Genomic DNA, 24,551 nt, shown 5'->3' with positions numbered 1-24,551 from the left:
AATGGCAACTCTTTGAATACTGAAATCACTGGCACATGCTGAGACACCAGCTGATTTTGTCTGCTGATAACAGGACTAAGTTTATATAAATGATTTGAATATGAACATAGGAGGTATAATTAGTAGGTTTGTAGGTGACACCAGAATTGGAGGTGTAGTGGACAGCGAAGAAGGTTACCTCAGAGTACGATGGGATCTTGACCAGATGGGCCATGGGCTGGAGAGTGGCAGATGGAGTTTAATTTAGATAAATGCGAGGTGCTGCATTTTGGGAAAGCAAATCAGGGCAGGACTTATACACTTAATGGTAAGATCCTGGGGAGTGTTGCTGAACAAAGAGACCTTGGAGTGCAGGTTCATAGTTCCTTTAAAGTGTAGTCTTAGGTAGATAGAAAAGTGGAGAAAGTGAGGTCTGCAGATGCTGGAGATCAGAGATGGAAATGTGTTGCTGGAAAAGCGCAGCAGGTCAGGCAGCATCTAGGGAACAGGAGAATCGACGTTTCAGGAAGGGCTAATGCCCGAAACGTCGATTCTCCTGTTCCATAGATAGAATAGTGAACAAGGTATTTAGTATGCTTTCCTTTATTGGTCAGAGCATTGAGAACAGGAATTGGGAGGTCATGTTGAGGCTGTACAGGACATTGGTTAGGCTACTTTTGGAATATTGCGCGCAATTCTGGTCTCCCTCCTGTAGGAACAATGTTGTGAAACTTGAAAGAGTTCAGAAAAGATTTACAAGGATGTTGTCAGGGTTGGAGAGTTTGAGCTGTAGGGAGAGGCTTAATAAGCTGGGGCAGTTTTCCCTGGAGTGTCAGAGGCTGAGGGGTGACCTTATAGAGATTTATAAAATCGTGAGGGAAATACATAAGGGTTTTTCCCCTGGGGTGAGGGAGTCCAGAACTAGAGGGCATAGGTTTAAGATGATAGGGGAAAGATTTAAAAAGCACCTAAGGGGCAACTTTTTCACACAGAGGATGTTGCATGTATGGAATGAGCTGCCTGAGGAAGTGGTGGAGGCTGGGCTAATTACAACATTTAAAAGGCATCTGGATGGTATATGAATAGGAAGGATTTAGGGGGATATGAACCAAGTACTGGCAAATGGGACTAGATTAAGTTAGGATATCTGGTCAGCATGAATGAGTTGGACCAAAGGGTCTGTTTCTGTGTTGTACATCTCTTTGACTCTCTCAAATCCAGATATTGAAATCTATATCAAACTGAATAGGGTGCTGAAGTCTAGTCTGCCAAAATATAATTGAACGCAATGATGTTTTATAGTTAAAATGCGACAAAGTTGAAAATCAAAGACATCTGTTTTTGGATACTGTGGAGGAAAGGGACAGGCACACAGCTGAAGTTTTAATCCTGCAACTATGGGGTTCGACAGAAGACTACCACACTTCAAAAAGGGCCAGCGTTAAGAACAATGTATGACTTTAAGTTGAAATTATATTTTGTTAAGAAAGGTTAGTCGGTTTAGAATTTGTGAGTTTGCGACTCTGGTGCCAAAGTGTCTGGACTAGACAGGCAGGAGGCTGGAAGAACACAACAAGCCAGGCAGCATCAAGAGGTGGAGAAGTCAACGTTTCAGGCATAACCCTTCTTCAAGGGGTCTGGATATCTGTTTGGTTCACAGACATTTTACAACCCTGAATTGTGGAGCTGTGGGTTAATAATTTAGACGGAAATCTGCCATCCTTACATAGTCTGGCCTACATCTGCCTCCAGACTTTAACTGGCCTCAGAAATGGTTCTGGTAAGCTGCTCAGTTTGAAGGCAATTATGGATGGGTAGCAAATGCTGTCCTTGCTTACATCACATGCAAGAATAAAGAAAAGAAAACAGTCCTGTTTTCTCTGATGTGGAAGTTGTCATATCAGTAGGATTCGTATTCCAGAAACATGACATTGAACACACAGTAAAGTCTTTCTCCGACCGTACGTACCTTGAGGAGCTGTTAGCCTCAGCAATGATATGCCTGACCTCAAGAGCACTATAATGTCAATACAATGCAACCTCCAGCTGTGATTTGGTGCAATATAGGGCACCCCGGATCCTCGCTCCGGCTGCAGGAAAGCTGGTGTGGAGGGGGGGGGGGGGGGGGAGTCTTACCTGATGAGCTGGGGTGAGGGTGGGAGAATGCCTCAGGTAGAGCCCAGCTGACAGCAGCCGATAGCAGGGGGTTTGGCAGAATTTCTGCTGTGCTGGCAACAAACTACTTTTGCGATTTTGGTCTCTGCTCTTCTGCCAGACTGACTCTCCGGGCAGGAAGACGACAGCAGGCTCCGTTTGGGGAATGTGATTCTGACAGGTGTTCCTGGCATCCCAGTACGGAGTGGGAATGGGGTATGGAGATGGATTTAGTGTAGGACTGGGCAGGAGCCCCCTCCACCCAACACTTAAACTCGACCACCAACTCGTTTCACTAGCCAAAGGAAGTGAAACTACCCTGACACCCACCGGTTAGTGCATTTGCTGTTCCTCCTATGAAAAGCATTTAGTCCATTGGTTGTTGTACTGTAGCAAATGAACTGAAAACAAGTGTGTTTCCTAGGAATAAGGAACTGGATTGAACTGGGCTTTGTACTTATGCCACCAAAGGCATTACTAAAGAAGGAACTCCCAGATGGTCCAGAGGACAAGCAGAAAGAAACCTACTTTGCCAGATGATTTGGAAATACCATTCCTCCCCTACCAGCATCCTGCACACACACCTGACTAGATCACCAGCAATCCCATCAGTTTCCCCCTCTCTGTAGATATGATCCTTCTGTCCATTCGAAACATACGACAGCAAACAGCTTCCCAAAGTGGGGATCAGAAATCCAAGTGGAGCTACCATGAAGCTCCTACTGACTGTGAAACCTGTGAACTGAGAGACCCCCAGTGACATGAGTCTCCCCCACCCCCAACAATTCTTACTTGGGTGGGGGCTTTGGACAATTTTCAAACCTCAACATGTGGTCACAGTAGGACAAACCTTAAGACACTCTGCTGTAGAACCCGTTTAGTCATTTAATCACTAATCTATGGCTTGTGGCTAACCCCTCTTACTCCCATCCCTAATACCCTCCGGTAAATAATGATCCAGCAATCACAGAGTTAAATACATTCAGCTGCTGGGGGGGTAATGCTTTCAATGGAGTTTTGAAGAGAGTTGTTATTCTTTCCAGTACCGGGTGAAATAGACAAACAGACAAAAAAAACGAGAGTTTATTTCAGACTTGCTCTCTCCTAGCAGCCAGAGTAGGAAGCCTTTGCAAAATCCCTGATGCATCTTAAAAAACAAAGCTGGGAGATGAATCAGAGGTTGCCTCCTTTTCCTTTTATATTTTGTTTAACTTTCCAGTTGATTCAGGAAATAATTGGGTGGTTAATGGGCCCTCGTGTTTAAACAGGCTCAGTTTGGTAAAGCATCGGTCTTAAAGAGTGCAGTGAATCGAAAAGCATCAGCCAGATGTGGCCAGCTGAACGTCACTTGTGTCTGCAAGGCCGCCTTTGACATTGCATAACACACATTCCACGCATAGCATGCGTGCACAGGCCCAATTATACCCAGAAAGCTGTATCTTGACAGCTTTAAATGCAGAGGTATAACATATTACATAGTCACGTCTGCTGCTGGGCAACCCTTTCAATCATTCCAATGTAATGCATTCTGTGGTTAAACAGAAATTAATGGAGTGGAGGCAGCAACATGATCAAGGGGTTTGAAATGATCTCTGGTAACATTCTTTCAAAACCTCAAATGTCCTGCAGCCTTGAGTTTAAGTTCCAGACTTGTTTAGATTATTTAAAATGCCCACAGATTTCCAATTTAATTACTTGCTCTCAGGCCGTGTGTTTGGAGCTTTATGGTTGTGAGTTCACTCGCTCTGTTGTTGCTAGGTTGTTAGATACTAGGGAGAACTCCCTTGCTGTTCTTTAAAATAGTGCTACTGGATTTTTTTTTTACATCTACGTGAGCAGGCAGAGGTGGCCTTGTCATTATACTTCATTCACAAGACTGCAGCTCTGTCAGTGCAGAGATCTCTCAGAACCCTGCACTGGAATGTTAGCCTTGGATTTTGTGTCATGAACTGAAGTGGGTCTTGAACCTGAGACCAAGTGTAGCTGCAACTAAGTCACAGTAAAAGGCAAATCTAATTCCTGGAGATTCCAGAGGGTGTTAAGGAATACTATCCTTCCTTTTATTGTCAGCTCCTACTGAGAAAACCAGCCATACCTTTAGCAGCAACTAATGTCTAACAACCTAGCAACAACAGAGCAAGTGAACTCACAACCGGAAAAGTCGAAACACACGGCCTGAGAGCAAGCAAAGAAAATGGAAATCTGTGGACATTATACATAATCTAAACAAGTCTGAAACTTAAACTCAAGGCTGCAGGACATTTGAGGTTTTGAAAGAATGTTACCAGAGATCATTCAAACCCCTTGATCATGTTGCTGCTTCCACTCAAGAGCATGATTAGAAGGAAGAGAAAAGGAATTCTTCACAGTTCTGCGGACCTCCAGCTATATCAGAACCAATGATTGGGCTCTGCTATTTTATTTCTGATTGGAGGAGCTTTGTCTGCAGCGTTTTCATAAAAGCAGTGATTATCTGCAAACTAAAGTACTTCCTTTGTACTGGGCTTTGGGATGCACCAGGTAGCTGTACAAATGCAAATTTCTGTCTTTTTCCTTTACACAATTCCCAGCTTTCCCAAATCCCAGCAGCAATTGGGAGCCAGCAGAGCAGTCCATATGTATCTGTGTCATTTTAAAATTCATTCACGGGATATGGGTGTCACTGGCCAGGCTGCATTTATGGACCATCCCTAATTGCCCAAATGACAGGTGAGAACCAACCACATTGCTGTAAGTCTGGAGTCACACGTGGGCCAGACCAGGTAAGGATGGCAGATTTCCTTCCCTGAAGGATATTAGATTAGATTACTTACAGTGTGGAAACAGGCCCTTCGGCCCAACAAGTCCACACCGACCCGCCGAAACGCAACTCACCCATACCCCTACATTTACCCCTTACCTAACACTACGGGCAATTTAGTATGGCCAATTCACCTGACCTGCACATCTTTGGACTGTGGGAGGAAACTGGAGCACCCGGAGGAAACCCACGCAGACACGGGGTCAAAGCTATTGCTTATGTTAAAAGGAGGGTAAAAATGAACCAGAACCAGATGGGTTTTTTTCCCCTGACAAATGTTCCACAGTCAGGAGACCCCTAATTCCCAGTTATTTACTGAATTCAAATTCCACCATTTACCATGGCAGGAGTGAAACGCTGGCCTGGATTAGAGTGGTGCTGGAAAAGTACAGAAGTTCAGACAGCATCTAAGGAGCAGGAAAATCGACATTTCGGGCAAAAGCCCTTCATCGGAAACACTGGCCCCCAGCACATGACCTGTGTTTTCTGAATCTAGCAACAATACCACTAGACCATCACCTCCCCTTGTCTGTTATATAAGAAATGAACAGAAGCATAAACTGCATATTATAGAAAGCCTATTGGGGTGAAGGAATGAAGAAATAACAGAAGATCTGTAAATGGAAACAGCATCTTGATAAAAATGCTTGCTGTCTGATGATTTATGTAACAATGCCTCAAGGGCTTTCTTTGTATTTGCATTTTGAATACAAATTGAAGACCTTAGGAGTGGTTAGATGCATTCGTCAGGAGTAAATATAGAGTGGAGGAATGGGTCTGGTTTGGAGGGTAGATGTGGACGTGTTGGGCCGAAGGTCCTGTTTTCACACTGTGGGGATTCTAATTCTAATTCTAATTCTAATAAGAGTGTGGAATTCTTTCTAGTCCTCCCACCAATTCACCACTCGCAATGGGTACGTACTAAAGGGGTCTTCTCCTCAGTCCTGGGACCACTCTGATGGGTGGGACTGCCTGCAGGGTTCCTCCTCAGTTCAAGTTTCACAGATTGCCTCTTGTCCACAGTTTCACTCCTCGGCATTCGCTCTGTGGCCATATCTGACAGGATCTGCTTTGCTATTTCTTTTCGCTTTGACAGCAGGCTGGAGTTGAGTGCAGAGTGCGTGTCTGAGCTGTCCTGCCCTGCCTGGACAAAGAGAAGGTGTTAGTAAGAAACATGTGAACGGGGGGGGGGGGGAGGAGTGCGGGGCGGCGGGGGTGGGTGGGTGTGCAATACATTGCAAACATCATTTGAAAACATTCCTTTTATCTTCGCCTTTTAAATATATGGAATGTTAGAAGACTGTATGAGAACTGATTTTAATCATTTAGCAGTGCTTATTTAAATGTGAACTTAAAATACTTATTCTGATCTCCTGATGCACAAGCAGAAAAATAAGAAAATGTAACAAATGTCAATGTGTCACACACTGGAATGTAAAAGGAATTTTGTACAGAGCACAGGCACAGATCTCCTTTCCAATTTAGTATTGGATTAGCATCCCCACATGGTTCAGCCAGCATTTCATTTTAATCCTCATCTTCAGAGTTTCTTTTCTCTCTTCCTCATCTTTCAGTAAGATACCCCTTCACCACCCCCCTCCAAGTCATTGCAAATAGTGGCAGGGATGGAGCTGTTGAAAATACAGAGTCATAGAGATGTACAGCATGGAAACAGACCCTTTGGTCCAACCTGTCCATTCCGACCAGATATCCCAACCCAATCTAGTCCCACCTGCCAGCACCCGGCCCATATCCCTCCAAATCCTTCCTATTCATATACCCATCCAAATGCCTCTTAAATGTTGCAATTGTACCAGCCTCCACCACTTCCTCTGGCAGCTCATTCCATACATGTACCACCCTATGTGTGAAAAAGTTGCCCCTTAGGTCTCTTTTATATCTTTCCCCTCTCATCCTAAACCTAAGCCCTCTAGTTCTGGACTCCCTGACCTCAGGGAAGAGACTTTGTCTATTTATCCTATCCATGGCCCTCATGATTTTGTAAACATCTATAAGGTCACCCCTCAACCTCTGACGGACCTCCTAACTCCTGTACTCAATACTCTGACCAATAAAGGAAAGCATACCAAACGCCTTCTTCATATCCTATCTATCTGCAACTCCACTTTCAAGGAGCTATGAACCAGCACTCCAAGGTCTCTTTGTTCAGCAACACTCCCTAGGACCAGGATTCCCATCAGCTCTCTTCACCAAGAAGTCAGTACCATTTTCACGGTCAGGCTCCCTTTACATTCTGTAGGTAAGTACATTTCCAATCCCGATGGCCAGCTCACATTTTGAGATGGGCCTTTTTTACATATTCGTTCATGGAACATGGGCATCACTGCCTTGGCCAGTATTTATTGCTAAACATCATACAACACCAGGTTAAAGTCCAACAGGTTTATTTGGAAGTACATGCTTTCGAAGCCAGCCACCTGATGAAAGAGCAGCGCTCCCAATAAACCTGTTGGACTATAACCTGGTGTTGTGTGATTTTTAACTTTGTACACCTCAATCTAACACCGGTTCCTCCACATCCCAGTCTTCATTGGCCATCTCTAATTGCCCAGAGGGTAGTTAAGAGTCAACCACATTGGGTGTGGAGTCTCATAGGCCTGACTAGGTAAGGAGAACTGATTTCCTTCCGTAACGGATATCTGTGAACCTGATTAGTGAACCTCCTCCAAATACAGGAAGCTTACCTTCAAACCCCATTGACTTCAGGCTTTTCTGGGACTCCTGCAAGCTGCAGTTGGTTAAACTCTGCCTCTCAGCTCACTTTGAGAATTCAGCTCCTTGCTTCATTTTTGGACCAAGGCTCTAATGAGGTCGAGAGCTGAGTGGCACAAGCTCTCTCTCCCCCACTCCTTTTCCCCTCATCCATCTTTACCCTCCTTTTAACATAAGCAATAGCTTTGACCTTAAATTATTTGCAGACATTTTGTATGAAGACATGTTGCTCCATTCAAATGTTGGCATTTGGTTTCTATAATTTTCCCTTCTGCTTCATTATGAGGAACTGACCAGCAAGGAAAGGCATGGGTTCATTTAATATGATGTAGGAATTCCTGGAAGATCAAGATGCCCTCCAACAAATTACATTTGCAGATCTCTTTGGAGAACAGGGCGAGAGTGTTTTCTGTCTTTCTCACTTGCTTCCAAATGTTCTCCCCTTGTGTTTAGACCCTGTGTGTGGTCGAAGGACTGTATGATTGTGGGGAAATTCATTCACACAGTTGTGTTGCACTATTGTGTGTGTGTGTGTGTGTGTGTGTTTGCTGGGGTGTGTGATTGTATCAGCCTCCACCACTTCCTCTGGCAGCTCATTCTGTACACACACCACCCTCTGTGTGAAAAAGTTGCCTCTGAGGCCTTTTTAAAATTTTAAAATTTAAAATTTCCCCTCTCACCTTAAACCGATGCCGTTTGTTTTGGAGTCCCCTACCCTGGGAAAAGGACTTTGGCTATTCACCCTATCCATGCCCCTGCCCCTTGGCAATTTACCCTATCCATGTTCCTCATGATTTTATAAACCTCAATACGGTCACCCCTCAACCTCCAATGCTCCAGGGAAAATATAACCCAGCCTATTCAGCCTCTCCCTGTAGCTCAAACCCTCAAATCCCAGCAACATTCTTGTAAATCTTTTCTGAACTCTTTCAAGTTTAACAGCATCTTTGTTATAGCAAGGAGACCAGAATTGAATGCAGTATTCTAAATGCAGCCTAACCAACGTCCTGTACAGCCACAAGATGATCCCAACTCCTATACTCAGTGCACTGACCAGTGACAATGTACTGACAAATGAACCAAAACTTGCCAAAGGAACCATACAACTGTACCCTTCGGTCCTTTTGTTCAGCAACACTCCCCAGGGCCCTACCATTAACTGTATAAATCCTGCCTTGATGTGCCTTAACAAAATGCAACACCTCACGGTTATCAAAATTAAGCTCCATTTGCCACTCCTTGGCCCATCTGATCAAGGTCCTGTTGCAATCTGAGATAACCTTCTTCACTATCCACTACACCACCAATTTTGGTGTCATCTACAAACTTACTAACCATACCTTTGAAATTCCCATCCAAATGTAATTCTGAACACAACATTGAATTCAACAACATCAGACCATTGTGATTCTGATTTTCTTTCACCACACGCTAGTCTGAATCTTAGTCTTCATGGTTTTACTTTTGGACTGTTCTTCCATTCACACTCTCTGTGGGTCATTGTTTTGTTACTTGATGACCACCTTATTGTTTTTCCTGCATCCCCTCTGTGTGAACAGCAAGTAAACCATTAAATGTCTACCTTCCTTTAGTTCCAAAGGAGAGTCATCCCAGACTCAAAACATAAACTTTGTTTCTCTTTCTACAGATTCTGCCAGACCCACTAAGTATTTTCAATGTTTTTTGTTATTATTATAAAAGTAGTTTCATATATAACCACCAACATTAAAATGGGATGCCTTTAGAATTGTAGTCTTTTAAAAAAAAACTGCATTTGCAACCACTCCTCACAGTGGATGGTTTCCTCCATTTTCTCCTTATCAAGTATTGTTTATATGCAAATGTTTATCAAGTAACTCTCTCCAGATGATTCTGTTTTTTTTAGAAGCAGACCCATAATCACTACCACCTTGAAAGACAAGGGGAACAGATGCAAGGGGCATCACCACCTGAAAGTTCCCCTCCAAGTGACACAACATCCTGACTTGGAAAATATTGCTGTTATCGCAGGGCCTCTGAAATACTATCACTCCTGGTGAAGGGCTTTTGCCCGAAACGTCAAGTCTCCTGCTCCTCAGATGCTGCCTGACCTGCTGTGCTTTTCCAGCACCACATTCTCGACTCTAATCTCTAGCATCTGTAGTCTTTACTTTTGCCCTCTGAATGAATAGTCTAGCAATAATACCACTAGGCCATCTTCCACAGGCTCACCACTCTCTGGGTTTGATCCACTATTTGTGTCGTAGGCCCCAACATTCATGTAACGACAGATGAAAGGCTCCCAAAGTCTTTCTCTAAGAGTGAAGTCAGACTATTCACTAGCCACAGTCTCATTTGATGTCTTTCCCCAAACAGAAGGAGTTGGAAGGGGTGGTGATCCATTTTCTTGAATCACAGCGGTCTGTTTGGTGACAGTACACTCACAATGCTCATTAGAGAGGGAGTTCCAGGATGCTGACCCAGTGACAATGAAGGAATGGAGGACTGGTTCCAAGTGTGTCACTTGGAGGGGTATGTGCAGGTGGTAATGTTCCTTTGCCTCTTGTCCTTATAGATAGAAGCCACCATGCACCAAAGTTGGATTGGGTGCTGATCAAATAGACTGTTTTGTCCTGGAAAGTGTTGAGCTGCTCCAGTGTTGTTGGAGCTGCACTCATCCAGGGGGGATGACAGCATTCCATCAGATCCCCGAGTTGTGCCTCAGGGTAGGAGAATTATTTCCTTGGTTGATGCCTCATCAGCAAGTCCTTATCTACTCCCCCATTACCAGCATACTGTGACTGCAGTGTGTGATCTAAGGATGTCCAGAGGCAAATCACTAAGGTCACTGTAACATCACACGTTATAGCACCATAAAGGAGAAACAGCAGTGTGATCACAGAGGGATAGAAATGTTACAGTGCAGAAGATGGCCATTCAGCCCATCGTGTCTGCATCGATCAGCACTGAGACTGGGCTCTTCATCATGTCACAAGCCATCCTGATTTGAAGTTAGATTACCATCTTTCCATCGTCTCTTGGCCAGAATCTTGGAAGTTTCTCCATGACAACATTTTGACAAAACCATCAACATTGGAACTGCAGCGATTCTGGAGATGGCTCACCATCTCCTAGAACTTTGGTTAGGAAGAATGAAAAAGGAGAGTGTTATTTAAAAGGTGAATGGCTGCAGAATTCCCAGATTCAGACAGATCTAGGTGCTCTTGTCTACAGGTGACTAAAAGTAAATTATTAAAAAGCTTAATGGAATGCAATCCCTATGCTTCCATTATGTGACGCACTGGTGTGATCACAACTCAAATACTGTGTGCAGGTTTGGTCTCCGTATTTAAGGAATAGTTTAAATGCATTAGAGGTGGTTGTGAGGAGGTTTACTAGATTAATACAATGGCTTGACTTATGAGGAAAGATTGGACAGGTCAGGCTTGATTTCACTGGAGTTTGCAAGAATGAGAGATGGTTTGATGGCGTTTATAAGATCCTGAGTGGTCTTGACAAAGTAAATGTGGAAAAGAAGTGTTCTCTTGAGGCCAGAATGAGGAGGAACAGTTTTAAAAGTAGCTGAGAGAAGGAGAATGTTTTTTCTCTCTTCAGTGGGTCATGTGACTTTGGAACACTGCCTCAGAAGGTGGTAGAGGCAGGGTCTTTGAATATTTTTGTTTGGATTGAGTGTTATCGGAGTCTATGGGTAAGTGGAATTCAGAACACAACCATGATTATGTTGAATGATGGAGGAGGGTTGATGGGCAGAATGGCCTATAGCTCCTAACTTGCACATTCGATTGGCAATAAACATGACCCCACCACATCTACAGAATCACTAAATGTAAGAAGCTGAGGAAAAAAGATGCTTTGCTTTCAGTTTGGAACCAAATTGCTGTCACTCTTGTTAAACACCGCAAGAAAGGACTCATGGTGGATTTTGCTTCGAGTCAGTGAGACTGCGATGAATGACTGCATTAAGAATAATATTGGTTTTGGCATTGCCAGAATAATTAAAATTCCTGATTTGCTCCTTTCTTTCTTTTACTAATGAGCTTTTTCCTCCCAATAAAGACATTTCCATAAATCACTTGAGACAAAAGCAGCTTCTGCAGATTCCCTTTATTAGGGAAGGGTTAAAGCAGATTATCAACAATAATGGTAAACAATGTTATGACTGCAACTCTTTAAAAGGAGAGATGTAAAGGAACATTTCAGATGCTTTGGTTGTAAGACTACTGTGATATCAGGCCACGGAGTTGCAAACATTGATACTGACCTCAGTGTAACTGGGCACCACTCATATTTGGCATCTCAAAGCCACCGGTGGTTTGAAATGATCCTCTGCCTCAACCCACAAATAGCTACACATTCCTGCAGTGCAACGTCCCAAACACAGCAGATCTTTCCAAAGGAAAAACTCTTATCTGCACACTGCTTGCTCATGAGGCCAAGAAACACAAGACAATAAAGCAGCCTGTAAATGCATGACGGCCAAAAAAGATATAACAATACCAAGACCCTTCTTTTAAAATTTATTTTTATTCTTTAGTGGGATATGCGCATTGTCAGCATTTATCGTCCATTCCTAATGCCCTGAAAGAAAGTGCTGCTTAGCTGCAAACCTGTACCACGTCAGTCTGTGCAGTGTAGGGACACCCATTGTTCTGCCAAAACAACAAGGCATGGACACTGGAAATTAGGGACAAGGACAGAAAATGTTTTAAAAACTCGGCAGGTTAGGCAGCAACTGTGAAGAGAGAAACAGAGTGAATGCTTCAGCTCAGTCAGATCTGACAAGAACAAACTCATGTTTTAAGCAGATGAAATGGGGACAGGGTGAAAAAAGAACATAAGTCCCCATTATTTTACCAGATCTCACTGGAGAGAGACAAGTGGTGCTGGTTTAACCCGGGGCTCACCACATCTTAGGACAGAGGTGAGAGTGAGAAGGAAAGTCTTTCACAGTCATCTCAGCCGAAGTGGGAACTGAACCCATGCTGTTAGCATCTCTCTACATTACAAACCAGTCATCCAAGCTGATCAACTCAACCTCATGCAGGATACCTGCTCTTTACTTCCCCTGAACCCTCCATTCCAAGGCTCCAAACACATGCCGAGAATAAACAACAACTTACAGGTACTTCTTCCAGTTTTAGTACAAGTTCGTTCACAGAGTATAGCCATCGCTGGCTGGGCCAGCATTTATTGTCCATCCCTAATCTCCCTGGAGAAGGTGCTGATGAGCTGCCTCTTGAACCACTAAAACGTGATTGTTAAGCCAGAGACCCAGCTAAAAAACTGGGGACCTGGGTTCGAATTCTGCCACAGCTGATTATAGAATTCAAATTCAATTTAAAACCTGGTATTAGGAGTCTAGCGGTGACCATGAATCTGTTCTGATTGTCAAGAAAACCCAACTGGTTCACTAATGTCCTTTAGGGAAGGAAACTACTTTTCTTACCTGGTCTGGCCTACATGTGACTCCAGACCCACAGCAATGTGGTTGAATATTAACTGCCCACTGAGCAAATTGGGATGGGCAATAAGTGCTGGCCCAGCCAATGATGCCCTCTTCCTGTGAATGAATAAAAGCTCAAGTGCTGTAGATACATCCACAGTGCTGTTACGGAGGGAGCTCCAGGATCTTAACCCAGCGACAGTGAGGAAACAGTGATATATTTCCAAGTCTGGATAGTGAAGGTGGTGATGCTTCCATGTATCTATTGCCCTTGTCCTTCTGGATTATGTGGATCTGGACTTTGAAAAGGCTTTTGATAAGGTTCCACTCAAGAGATCAGTAAGCAAAACTAAAGCTAATGGTATCGGAGGTAATGTATTGACATGGGTAGAGAACTGGTTGGCAGACAGGAAGCAGAGAGTTAGAATAAACGGGTGGTCCTTTTCAGAGTTACAAGCACTGATGTGTGGGTTAACACAGGGTTCAGTGCTGGGACTCCAGCTGTTCACAATCTACATTAACGATTTGGACACAGGAACTGGTTCCAATATCTTCACATCTGCAGACAACACTAAGCTGGGTGGCAGTGTGTGCTGTGAGGGGATGCTAAGAGGCTACATGGTGACTTGGACAGACTGGCTAAGTGGGCAAATACTTGGCAATTGCAATATAATGTGGATAAATGTGTGGTTATCCACTTTGGTGGTGAAAACAGGAAGGCAGATTATTATCTGAAAGATGGCAGTTTAGGAGAAGGTGAGGTGCAGTGAGACCTGGGTGTTATGGTGGACCAGTCGCCGAGCGTTGGTGTGCAGGCACAGCGGGCGGTGAGGAAAGCTAATGGTATGTTGGCCTTCATAGTGAGAGGATTTGTGTATTAGACTAAGGATGTCTTGCTGCAGTTATACAGGGCCTTGGTGAGGCCACAACTTGAGTATGGTGTGCAGTTTTGGTTGCCTAGTCTGAGGAAGGACATTCTTGCTACTGAGGGAGTCCAACGAAGGTTCACCAGACTGATTCCCGGGATGACAGGACTGACATATGAGGAAAGACTGGATCGACTGGGCTTGTACTCGCAAGAAATTTGGAAGAATATGGGGAATTTCGTAGAAACATACAAAATCCTGATGGGACTGAACAGGCTAAATGCGGGAAGAATGTCCCCGATGTTGGGTAAGTCAAGAACTGGGGGGATGGGGGGGTGGGGGGTGGGGGTCACTGTCTAAGAATTAGGATCAAGCTATTCAGGACTGAGCTGAGGAGGAATTTCTTCACTCAGAGAGTTGTGAACGTGTGAAGGAAGCTGTAGGGGCCGGTTTATTCAGATATTCAAGAGGGATCTGGACGTGGTCCTTGCAGCTAAAGGGATCAAGAGGTATGGGGAGAGGGTGGGAATGGGATTCTGAGATGGCATGGTCAGCCATGATCATTTGAATGGTGGTGCAGGCTCGAAAGGCCGAATGGCCTACTCCTGCTCCTATATTCTATGTTTCTAGAAGGTAGAGGATATAGTTTTGGAACATGCCTTGGTGTATTCCTAGACATTTAGATTCCCTGTTCATAATGCAGTCTCCTCTACAATAGAGAGACAAAAAGCAGATGCAGTTCACATGCATGATCCCTGACAGTTTGATGACCTATCATATCCATTCTCTGCCACACTGATCTATCAATCCTCGGTCTGCTGCAGGGCTCCTGTGAAGCTTAATACAAGCTTCAGAAATAGCAGCTCCATTTCCAATTAGTCACTTCGCAGCCTTTTAGACTCAACACAATTTCAGACCATAACCTCTGGCCCTATTTGGATACACTTTTTTCTTTGACTGTTTTGGTATCACTCTTGTTTTTATTTGCTCTTGGACACCAGCCATTCAATTCGTGATTCAACACTACCTTAGACATAGCTTCTGTTTTCCTCTTCTGTTATCACTGGCCCTGTACCATCAACTCTTTCGTTATCTGATGCCTCCTGTCTTCCACATTATCAAAAATCTTCACTTCTGGTTTTTTCTCCACTCACCCCTCCTTTAACCTGCTTGAAACCAAATGCCTTTCTCACCTTTCTCCAGTTCAGATGAAAAAGTCTTTACCTGCTGAGTATTTTCAGCATTTCCTGTTTTGAACTCACCCCCCCCCCCACCCCCTCTCTGCGTTGGTAGGAAGGGAGGTTGATGATTCTGACCCAGTGACAGCGAAGGGGCAGTTACACAGCTCCAAGCCAAGGATGGCTCGTGGTGCTCAGACATTGGAGGCCGTGGGATGGCACCTTTCAGAATTGGGGTGGGGGCGTCACCCGTGCAGAATCCACATGCATTGTAAAGAAACAAATGAAACTGAGGGGAAAAAAACACTTTATCTCCTAACATTTAATCTGCAGAACTGTTGTATTTTCCACCCATCATAGATTTGTTGCAATGCTCCTTCTGACAAATGCACTCAATTGGTCACGAAAAGCCATTTGGGTGGCCTGTTTACCAAGACAATGCTGTAGCACCAGAAGATCCAATGTTAAAAGAAGTAGAAGGGCCCCAGGGTTAACAATATCTCACTGAAGACCTTGATCCTGTCTGAGATCACTGAAGATCTTGACTAACATCAAAATCTTTGACAGTTTTGGGTGTTGGCGCTGAGGAATAGGAAGCCATTACAAGTCCCCTTGCCACCATTTCCTGAGGGCATGGAAGCGGTAATAAATATAACTGGATGAAAGGAAAAGACTTCAGGGACCCTTGGCCCCCCTACTCAATTTGCAAGTCGTGGTTGAGATCATTCACTCCTGATTTTGGTTAGACATAATTCCCGATTGTTAAGGAACATGAGGGCTTAGTGGTAATATCACTGGACAAATGATCCCACGGGATCATTTCACATCATGCAACGGCAACTGGTGGGTGTTCAATTCAACTAATAAAGTTGGAATTAAAAACTAGACTCAGCAATGGTGACCATGACAACCAACACTAATTGTTTACTAAAATCCCATCTGGTTCACTAATTCTCTGTAGGGAAGCAAATCTGCCATTTTTACCTGGTCTGGCCTACCTGTGACTGCAGAGCCCCCATCATGTGGTTGGTTCATAACTGCCTTCAGAAATGGCCCAACAAGCCACTCAGCTCAGGGGTAATTAGGAATGGGCATCAAATGCTGATGTTGCCAATGATACCCACATTGAATAGACAAAATTACAGTTTTACACACTTGTTAGAAATTAATATATGTTCAAATTGTTAAAAAATATTGAAATTTGTGTGCCTTTTCCCAGCAGCAAGCTTTCAATGATTCTTTGAGAGATGTTCCACATCTGACCTGCAGGAGGTGCCCAAGACAGATTACCTGCTGCTGACATCATTTTTTCCTTCTTGTTTTCCCTATTGGGAAACCTCATGTTGGCTGCTTAATGGCTCAGCTTGAAATCTGGAACTTGTCATTGTGGCAACAAAAGAGACCACAGCCTCCTTGGGAATTACAGTGTAGGAACATCAGAACAGGAGTAGGCTGGTCATCAAGATTAGCCTGTTTCACCATTCATAGCTAATCAAACACGTTAATGCCTTTTACCCACCATTTCCTCGCATAATGGTTATGTTGCTGTGTTGGTAAGATAAAGGCGTGGACTAATGATTAGGCCGCAGGTATTCAGGACTCCTCCCATTGGAGCTGGCCAAATTTGAATTCAATGAATTAAGTGAAATTATTAAATTGTTGTCAAAGCTCATCTGGTTTGTTCGGTCCTTTAGAAATGAAACCTGACATCCTTAACCAGTCTGGCCTCTATGCGACTCCAGAGACATCATATTGTTCACCCTCAGCCGTCTGCTGAAATAACCCAGAATGCCATTCAGTTGTTAGAAAGGCAGTTCACCAGCACTTTCCTCAAAGGAAGGAAATGCTGAGTTCCCCAGTGCCACCAATATCCCATGAGTGAAGGAGACAACCTCCCGTGTTGTAGATTTCCTGAGTCGGGTTCTGTTTCTTGTACTTGAACAAAAGGAGAAAGAAAATTTACAGCCGGAACAGGCCCTTCAGCCCTCCAAGTCTGAGCCGATCCAAGTGTACTGTCTAAACCAGTCGGTCAATTCCTAAGCATCTGTATCCCTCTGCTCCCCACCTACTCATACATCTGTCCAGATGCATCTTAAAAGAATCTATCGTGCCTGCCTCTACCACCTCTGCTGGCAACGCGTTCCAAATGCCCACCACCCTCTGTGTGTGAAGTACTTACCGCGTGTATCCCCCTTAAACTTAAAGCGTGACCTCTCGTTATTGAATCCTTCACCCTGGGAAAAAGCTTGTCTCTATCCACCCTGTCTAACCCTTCATGATTTTGTAAACAATGGTTAGAGATTTCATGCAAACTGCAGCAACCCTATCTCTAATGTTGTTCAGGAGCATTGGGCTGGATTCTGAATGGAGCTCCCTAAAGACAGGGCCTGGATCCTCCATCTTCTGACTTAAATGACCCTAAGCCAGGAAGCAATTTGACTGCCACTTGGCTTTACTTCAGAATTAGAAAGCAAAAGGGAGAGTTGACAGAAAAGTATTTTTTTTTAAATGCAGAGAAGATGCCAATGGTTAAATCAAGACAGTAATGAAAGGAACTGTTTTGTCACTGAGGTTTTAGATGCAGAGGAGATTTACCAGAATGTTGCCTAGGCTGGGGAGTTTCAGTGATGGGGAGAGATGGGACTGACCGGGATTGCTGTCCTTAGAACACAGGAGATTGAGAGGGGTCATGGAGAAAAATTTGATGGTCATAGAGAGGGGAGACGGGAAGAACCCTTTCTCCTTGATGGAGGGATCAATGACCAGGGGCCACAGGTTTAAGGAGGTTTGGAGGAGATGTTTCACTCAGAGGGTGGTGGGAATCTGGGGCTTACTGCCTGTAGGGGTGGGAGAGGCAGAAACCCGCATCACATTGAAGATGCCCAGACAAGAGCTGGAAAATGGGAATAGAATAATTACTGGTTGGTTTAGACTGACACAGATTTGATGGGCCAAAGGGCCCTTTTCTGTGCTCCAGATTGCTGTGACTCTAACGTGGAGGTGGTTCTTGGACTGAGGAGATGCTACATCGTTTTAGTCAAGTGTCGATTGCAATGGAATAAAACACAGAAAATCAGAGCAGACGGTGGGCCATTCAGCCCTACAAGCCTGCACCACCATTCAATATGATCATGACTGGTCATCCAACTCAGTCTCCTGTTCCTACTTTGTCCCTTTAATCCCCTTAGCCCCAAGAACGATATCTAACTCCTTCTCAAAAACATTCAATGTTTTGTCCTCAATTGTTTTCTGTGGCAGAGAATTCCACAGGCTCACCACTGTTTGGGTAATGATATTTCTCCTTGTCTCAGTCCTAAATAACTGACCCCGCATTCTCAGATCCTTGGCTCTGGACTCCCTCGTCATTGGGAACGTCGTTTCTGCACTGATCCTGTACCATCCTGCTCGATTTGGTGATAGTGGGACTGCAATCACATAACGGGCCGGAGAAACAGGGCAACTTTACTTCCTAAAGAATCAGTTGAGTTATTAATTAATAATCCACAGTCACTTACACTGAGGCTAGCTTTTGTTTTGAAACTCCAGAACTTTCAGACCAAATTTAAACTCTCAAACTGCCATGGTGGGCTTGGAACTCCTGGCCCCTTGCTTTTCCCATGTTCCAGGCCTTTGAATTATTAGGCCGGTATTTACTGGTTTAAGTCAAGATTAGAGTGGTGATGGAAAAGCACAGCAGGTCAGGCAGCATCTGAGGAGTAGGAGAATCGACGTTTTGGGCAAAAGCCCTTCATCAGGACTGAAGGCCTGGTTTACTGGTTTAAGCCTCGGCTCAGCTGGCAACATATTTGTCCCCAAATCCCAAAGTTCTGGATCCAAGGGTCAAGCTCAAAACTGAAAGCTGACTCTAATTCCTTGATTAGAACCACAGGAAAATGTTACAGAACAGAAAGAGGCCATTCAGCACAAATTATCAGCACTGGTTAGGTAAACTAGCCTCCCATTCCCATCCCACTTGCCAGGACCTGGTCTACATCCTTGCAGGTGACACCAAACACCTGACCATCAACCGAGCCCTCTCTATCTATTCAATGTCTGGGCATCTGTAGCTGTTTGGGCACAGGCTTCTAAACATTGAGTGAGGAAACTGCTCTTTGGATCTGTCCTAAACAGCTCAGCCCCCTCTCCATCCATCCTCAGAAACTGCGTCCTCCAGTCTCTTTGCTGTTCCAATTCCTCAGTCAGGGGATAACAATTTCTCAACATTGCCGCTCTCCAATCTATTAGGAATCTTCTTTGTTTCACAATGAGATTACCTCTGACCCTTCTAAATTCATTGACATAGCAGCTATTTGAAAGGACGGGCTCAGGATACACTTTGTAAGTGTGACTCACCAATGAGCAGGTGTTGTTCCAATCTGCTACCTTGGACGCGACGGTGGCGTTCTGCTTCCTTCGGAGGATACTATCCGCTGCGCTATAGTAGCTCCGGTGAGGAGCCGAGTCTGACGTGAGGCTGCTTTTAATTTCCACCGAGTCCGAAGAATTGGAAAAGTTATTTGCCCTCTTCGTGTACCCATCAGTTCCTATCGCTCTGGAGCCGCCGCTCGGCTCAGCCGCTTCGTTGGCGGCGGGGGCACGGTTCGCTTTCCTCACCGTTACTCGGGAGAAATCCGTGCCGAGGTCAGTGTTGTAGTGAGTAGGTTCCACCTGGGCCCCAATGCGGCTCTTCCTCCATGAAGCTCTCTCCGGCGGATCCACGGGGAGACTTTTCGTCTCTGTTTCCGTCGTGCGAGACCTCCTTCTTGTTTCGTAGGACGTTCCGCCAATGTCGCCATCTTCATACCGGAGGGATTTGACTGTAATACTGCTGCTCACTGACACCTCTGACACTGATTCAGTCTCTTCTTCATCTGAGCTGTCCGATTCTGATGGCTTCATTGTAATATCGCTCTTACGGATCGAGATTTCATAGGGAATACTAATATTGCTCCTTTGTAAAGGTGTCTCACTTGAACTGATTGTAATATTGCTTGTGGAAGTGTGTTTCTCCTTTGGTATCACAGTACTATTGATCCTTTGACAGGACAAACCTGATGGAGGTATAGTGATGCTACTGGTCACTTTATTTGGCACAGTTTTGGGTGAGAGCCCATGCTCTTCATCAATTGGCTCCGACCCGGTTGTCATTATTTCCTTCTTGTCAATGGCGAATATAGCCGGTTTAATAATTGCTTTGGATCTCAGGCCCTCTCTGGGGCTACAAATCCTCTTCAGCTCCAGGCCTGGCTTTTGATTCGTAGCCGCATCTTCAGAGGCAATGGTTTCAGTGGGTTTAGAGCTGAGTGGCTGTCTCCCCCTCACGTCCACGGTTTCCATGTCCTGGGACTTTGTTGAATACAAATACCTAGACCTGCGCGCTCTTGTTGTCACGGGCGTGGCTTCCATCGCGGTTTCTGGCTCCTCACGTATTGGCAACTTTTCAGCCGTCTTTACAGCAGCTGACTCACTATTGGCGCTCATTGGCACTTCACCCTCGGGCAGGTTGGCATCCTTCAGTTCACCGCTGGATGTTGGTGAAGCTGTGTGATTCCTGTAAGAGGGAAACATTCCATTCAAAAGGCTAGCAGTAGTACTCGTGGACGATGAATCCTCACCAGAATCATTTACCTCATCTTGAGATGCTACATTCTCATTTTCAGAATTGTGTAAATAGCTGAGAGCCTTTCTCTGGCTTTCAGACGATTGTTCTAAATCACTATAGTCCCTGGACACTGTATCTGCTTTGCACTTTGGTCCGTTTTCATTCTGTTTATTTTGAGTGTTCCAGGGTCTTTTTACACTGGATTCATTAGCTGCTGGAGGATAGCGACTGAGCACTGATGGAGGCTCCCTCGTTTTCTTAAGCTTCTCTGGCTGCAGGTCCTGATCTTTCTGTGCAGAGCTATAGCTGTGTGGAAAAGATTTATCGTCGGATTTCTTTTCATTGGAAGCTGTTCTTGGGTTTGAAGAGGGCCGTTGAAACCTTCGTCTTGCATTGGGACTGAGGGGACGTCTGTAACCTTTTCCCGTGTTGTCATCATCCAGCAACAAGTCTCTGTTTCTCACTTTCTCTCTCGGTGACCGTGACTGATATGACACTTCGTGTGCCTTCTCTTTCAGGATGTGCGGTTCTGCCGCGGCTACACTTTTGTACTTTGTTTTGTCCTGTCGAGACCTGAAGCGAATGTCCTGGTGTGCAGTCTCGCCATTTTCTACGGCCTTGTTCCTCGTCATTTGCGATTTCATCTCCTCGATCTGATCGGCTAGCATTTTGGCTTTGCATTGCTCATTCAGAAACCTCTCTTGTAACTCATTGTGTTTGGCTTCTGTTTTCTTCAGATCTTCCTCTACCATCTCCAGCAGTTTCAGACGTTTCTTTAACTTTTCGATTTCCTGAGTGAGATCCTTAATTTTGTTGTCCTCCTGACCTTCACGGGATCCTTTGTTTCTGAGTCCAACATTGTGTGTTATATTTAGGGAGTCTAAACTTTTCTTTGCCAGACTGCTTTTCGGAGAGAGGCCTGTGGACAAGTCATCCTCAATCCTGAGATCACCTCTGTCCCCTGAATAGTTATGTGTCTTCTCATTGACATTTGTCCTGAGATTTGACGAGTTCCAGCTTTGATCTGTCTCATTTATCTTGTTATTTTGTTCTAGTTTCTTTGTAAGGTCCTGGATAACTTGTTCATTTTGCTTCAGTGTTTCGTTCATGGTCTTCCTCTCCTCTGCTAAAATGACGGTTATCGATTTTAATTTTTCCAGCTCTTCAATGATACTTTTCTCTGATTTATCGAGTCGACTTTCTGTGGATTCCAGTTCCTTCACTCTGGCTCGGAGGACCTCCAGTTCAGTGATCAGCTTCCTGGTGAGATTCTTCTCTTCATTCAAGCTCAGGCACAGTTGAGTGCAGTCCGATTTGCTCTTATTGAAAGCCTCTTCCAATTTCTCCAGCTCCCCCATCCTGTCCTGCAGCTTCTCGATCTCAGCCTTGAGCTCTTGGCTCAGTTTGACCTCCGCCTCCAGCTTCTCCTTCAGGGTCCTGCACATGTCTTCAGCCTTGCGGACCTCCTCGTCTTTCCCCTCAATAGTCAGTACCCTCTTGCGGAGGTTGTCCACCTCGGTCAGGAGGCTGCAGCTGCTGCCTTCAGCTTGGATCACTTTGTCTTGCAGGTCCATCAACTCATCCTCCGTTCGGTGTAGGTTTCTAGTGGCCTCCTCTAGCTCATCTACACGGCGACCCAGACTGTTCAGCTTTAGCCGCAGGTGCCTGTTTGAAGTCTCTTTGAGGCTCATTGTGTCAGTCATCTCCACTCCCTTGGAAGATCTTGCTAAAGGCCAAGATCAAGGGACGGGGGATGGGTTGGGAGGGGGAAGGATTTATCTTTCTTCTTTGAACTCTTCCTCCTTCTTTTGAGCATTTATGCACTGCCCCTTCCTGCGGCCAAACCTTCTTCCTTTAATCCCAAAATATCCTCCAACACAAATTTTCAGTTCGACAAAAATCCCCTTTTCCTTTGCATCTGAAATGCTCTTTTTGGATTCAAAACCATTTTAACCTGTTAGGAAAAGAAAAAAAAGACACTTGAGAAATCTTGCCATGGTGGTTAGAGTGTCAGAGTTTTAATTAATAAGCGCCACTGTAATTATCTCAGTCAGGCAAATCCCTGCGTACAGACTCATTAGAGAATACCTAGTGATTGTGAACAGCCTCTGGGATTCTCCTGATCGGATACTCAAACTACAGCAGAAATCCCAGGTACATCAGTAAACGCAATATCTGCCAAAGCTACACCAACTGATGGGGAGCAAATTCTCACCAAAGGTGTCACTGTTAGTATCAAAACATGAGACCACAATGAAAGATTACCGCCCTCTCTCCTCCTCGGGCTCTTGGAGGGGTATAGAATAGTGAAAGAAGAACAAACTTGCATTTACATGGCACCTTTCACAACATCAGGCTATCCCATCATGCCTTACAGCCAGAGGTCATCTCTGAAGTGTAACTGCTGCTGTGATGTAGGAAATTTATGCACAGCAAGCTCCCATAAAGAATAGCAAATGTGATCATGACCGATTCATGGGTTTCAGTGTTGTTGGTTGAGGGACAGACCTTCACCAATATACTGGGGAACTTTCCTCTGAAATTGTCATGGGTTCTTTTAATTGGACCGAACAGGTCCGAGTTCCAACTAAAAGACGGTATCTCCAACATTGCAACCTGCGAGTGTCGGGCTGGGTTTTGCAGTTAAATCTCAGAAGTTGAACGCATAGCCCTCTGACTCAAAAGTAAAGGCATGACTATCTGCACCATGGCTGATGCAGCCCTCCAGTATCTTCTTGACAGAATTGTCCCAATTCCTGGGTGCTTCTGGAACAGAGGGCATCACAGCTGAATGTCAACTGGTCCCTTCCATTAATGCGCATACATTCTGATATCAATTATTGACTCTCAAATAAGCATTTGACAGTAAGTTTGAGAATAGTAACTCTGGCACATCTTCTTCTTCATGGCTCTGGGGTACTGAGGACAACTGATGCGATTCAGAACCTCAAATAGTGATATAGAGTCACAGAGATGGGGCTGCATGGTGGCTTAGTGATTAGCACTGCTGCCTCATAGTGCCAGGGACCCTGGTTCAATTCTAATCTTGGACGACTGTCTGTGTAGAGTTTGCACATTCTCCCCGTGTCTGTGTGGGTTTCCTCCAGGTGCTCTGGTTTCCTCCCACAATCCAAAGATGTGCAGGTCAGGTGAATTGGCCATGCTAAATTGCCCATAGTTTTCAGAATGTGTAGGTTAGGTGCATTAATCAGGACATAAATGGATGATAATAGGTAAGGGAATGAGTCTGAGTGGGTTACTCTTCGGCAGTTGGTGTGGACTTGTTGGGCCAAAGGGCCTGTTTCCACACTGTAGGGATTCTATGAAAAGATGTACAGAATGGAAACAGGCCTTTCGGTCAAACTCATCCATGCCAACCAGATAACCTAAATTAATCTAGTCCTATTTGCCAGCACTTGGCCCATGTCCCACTAAACCCTTGTTATTCATGTACCCATCCAGATGCCTTTTAAATGTTGTACTTGTCCCAGCCTCCACTACTTCCTTTGACAGCTAATTCCATACACACAACACCTTCTGTGTAAAAAGGTTGCCCTTTAGGTCCCTTTTAAATCTTTCCCCTCTCACCCTAAATCTTAGCCCTCTAGTTCTGGACTCCCCCACTCCAGGGAAAAGACCTTGTCTGTTTACCCTATCCATGCCCCTCATAATTTTATAAACCTCTATAAGGTCACCCCTCAGCCTCTGATGCTGTAGAGAAAACAGCCCCAGCCTGTTCAACCTCTCCGTATAGCTCAAATCCTCCAATCCTGGCATCATCCTTGTAAATCGTTTC

The 24,551-nt window shown here is 44.7% G+C and overlaps 1 protein-coding gene across 4 annotated transcripts in view; it reads right to left on the bottom strand.

Annotated features, from left to right (window-relative positions):
• Positions 1-24,551, bottom strand: part of luzp1 (leucine zipper protein 1) — a 149,460-nt gene that overhangs the window by 7,230 nt on the left and 117,679 nt on the right. For 3 of the 4 annotated variants that reach the window (XM_043717399.1, XM_043717397.1, XM_043717400.1), the window contains 2 exons: positions 19,507-22,709; positions 5,856-6,077 (listed from right to left, as the gene is read on the bottom strand). In XM_043717399.1, coding sequence (XP_043573334.1) covers positions 5,856-6,077; positions 19,507-22,458 — 3,174 coding nt within the window. In that variant the 5' untranslated portion in view covers positions 22,459-22,709. Of the gene's footprint in view, positions 1-5,855; positions 6,078-16,895; positions 17,089-19,506; positions 22,710-24,551 lie in introns of those variants that run through there. The other variant, XM_043717401.1, reaches the window with a different exon arrangement.

This window comes from Chiloscyllium plagiosum, chromosome 27, assembly GCF_004010195.1.
Source record: "Chiloscyllium plagiosum isolate BGI_BamShark_2017 chromosome 27, ASM401019v2, whole genome shotgun sequence".
NCBI lineage: Eukaryota > Metazoa > Chordata > Chondrichthyes > Orectolobiformes > Hemiscylliidae > Chiloscyllium > Chiloscyllium plagiosum.
This window is presented reverse-complemented; position numbering and strand designations above follow the sequence as displayed.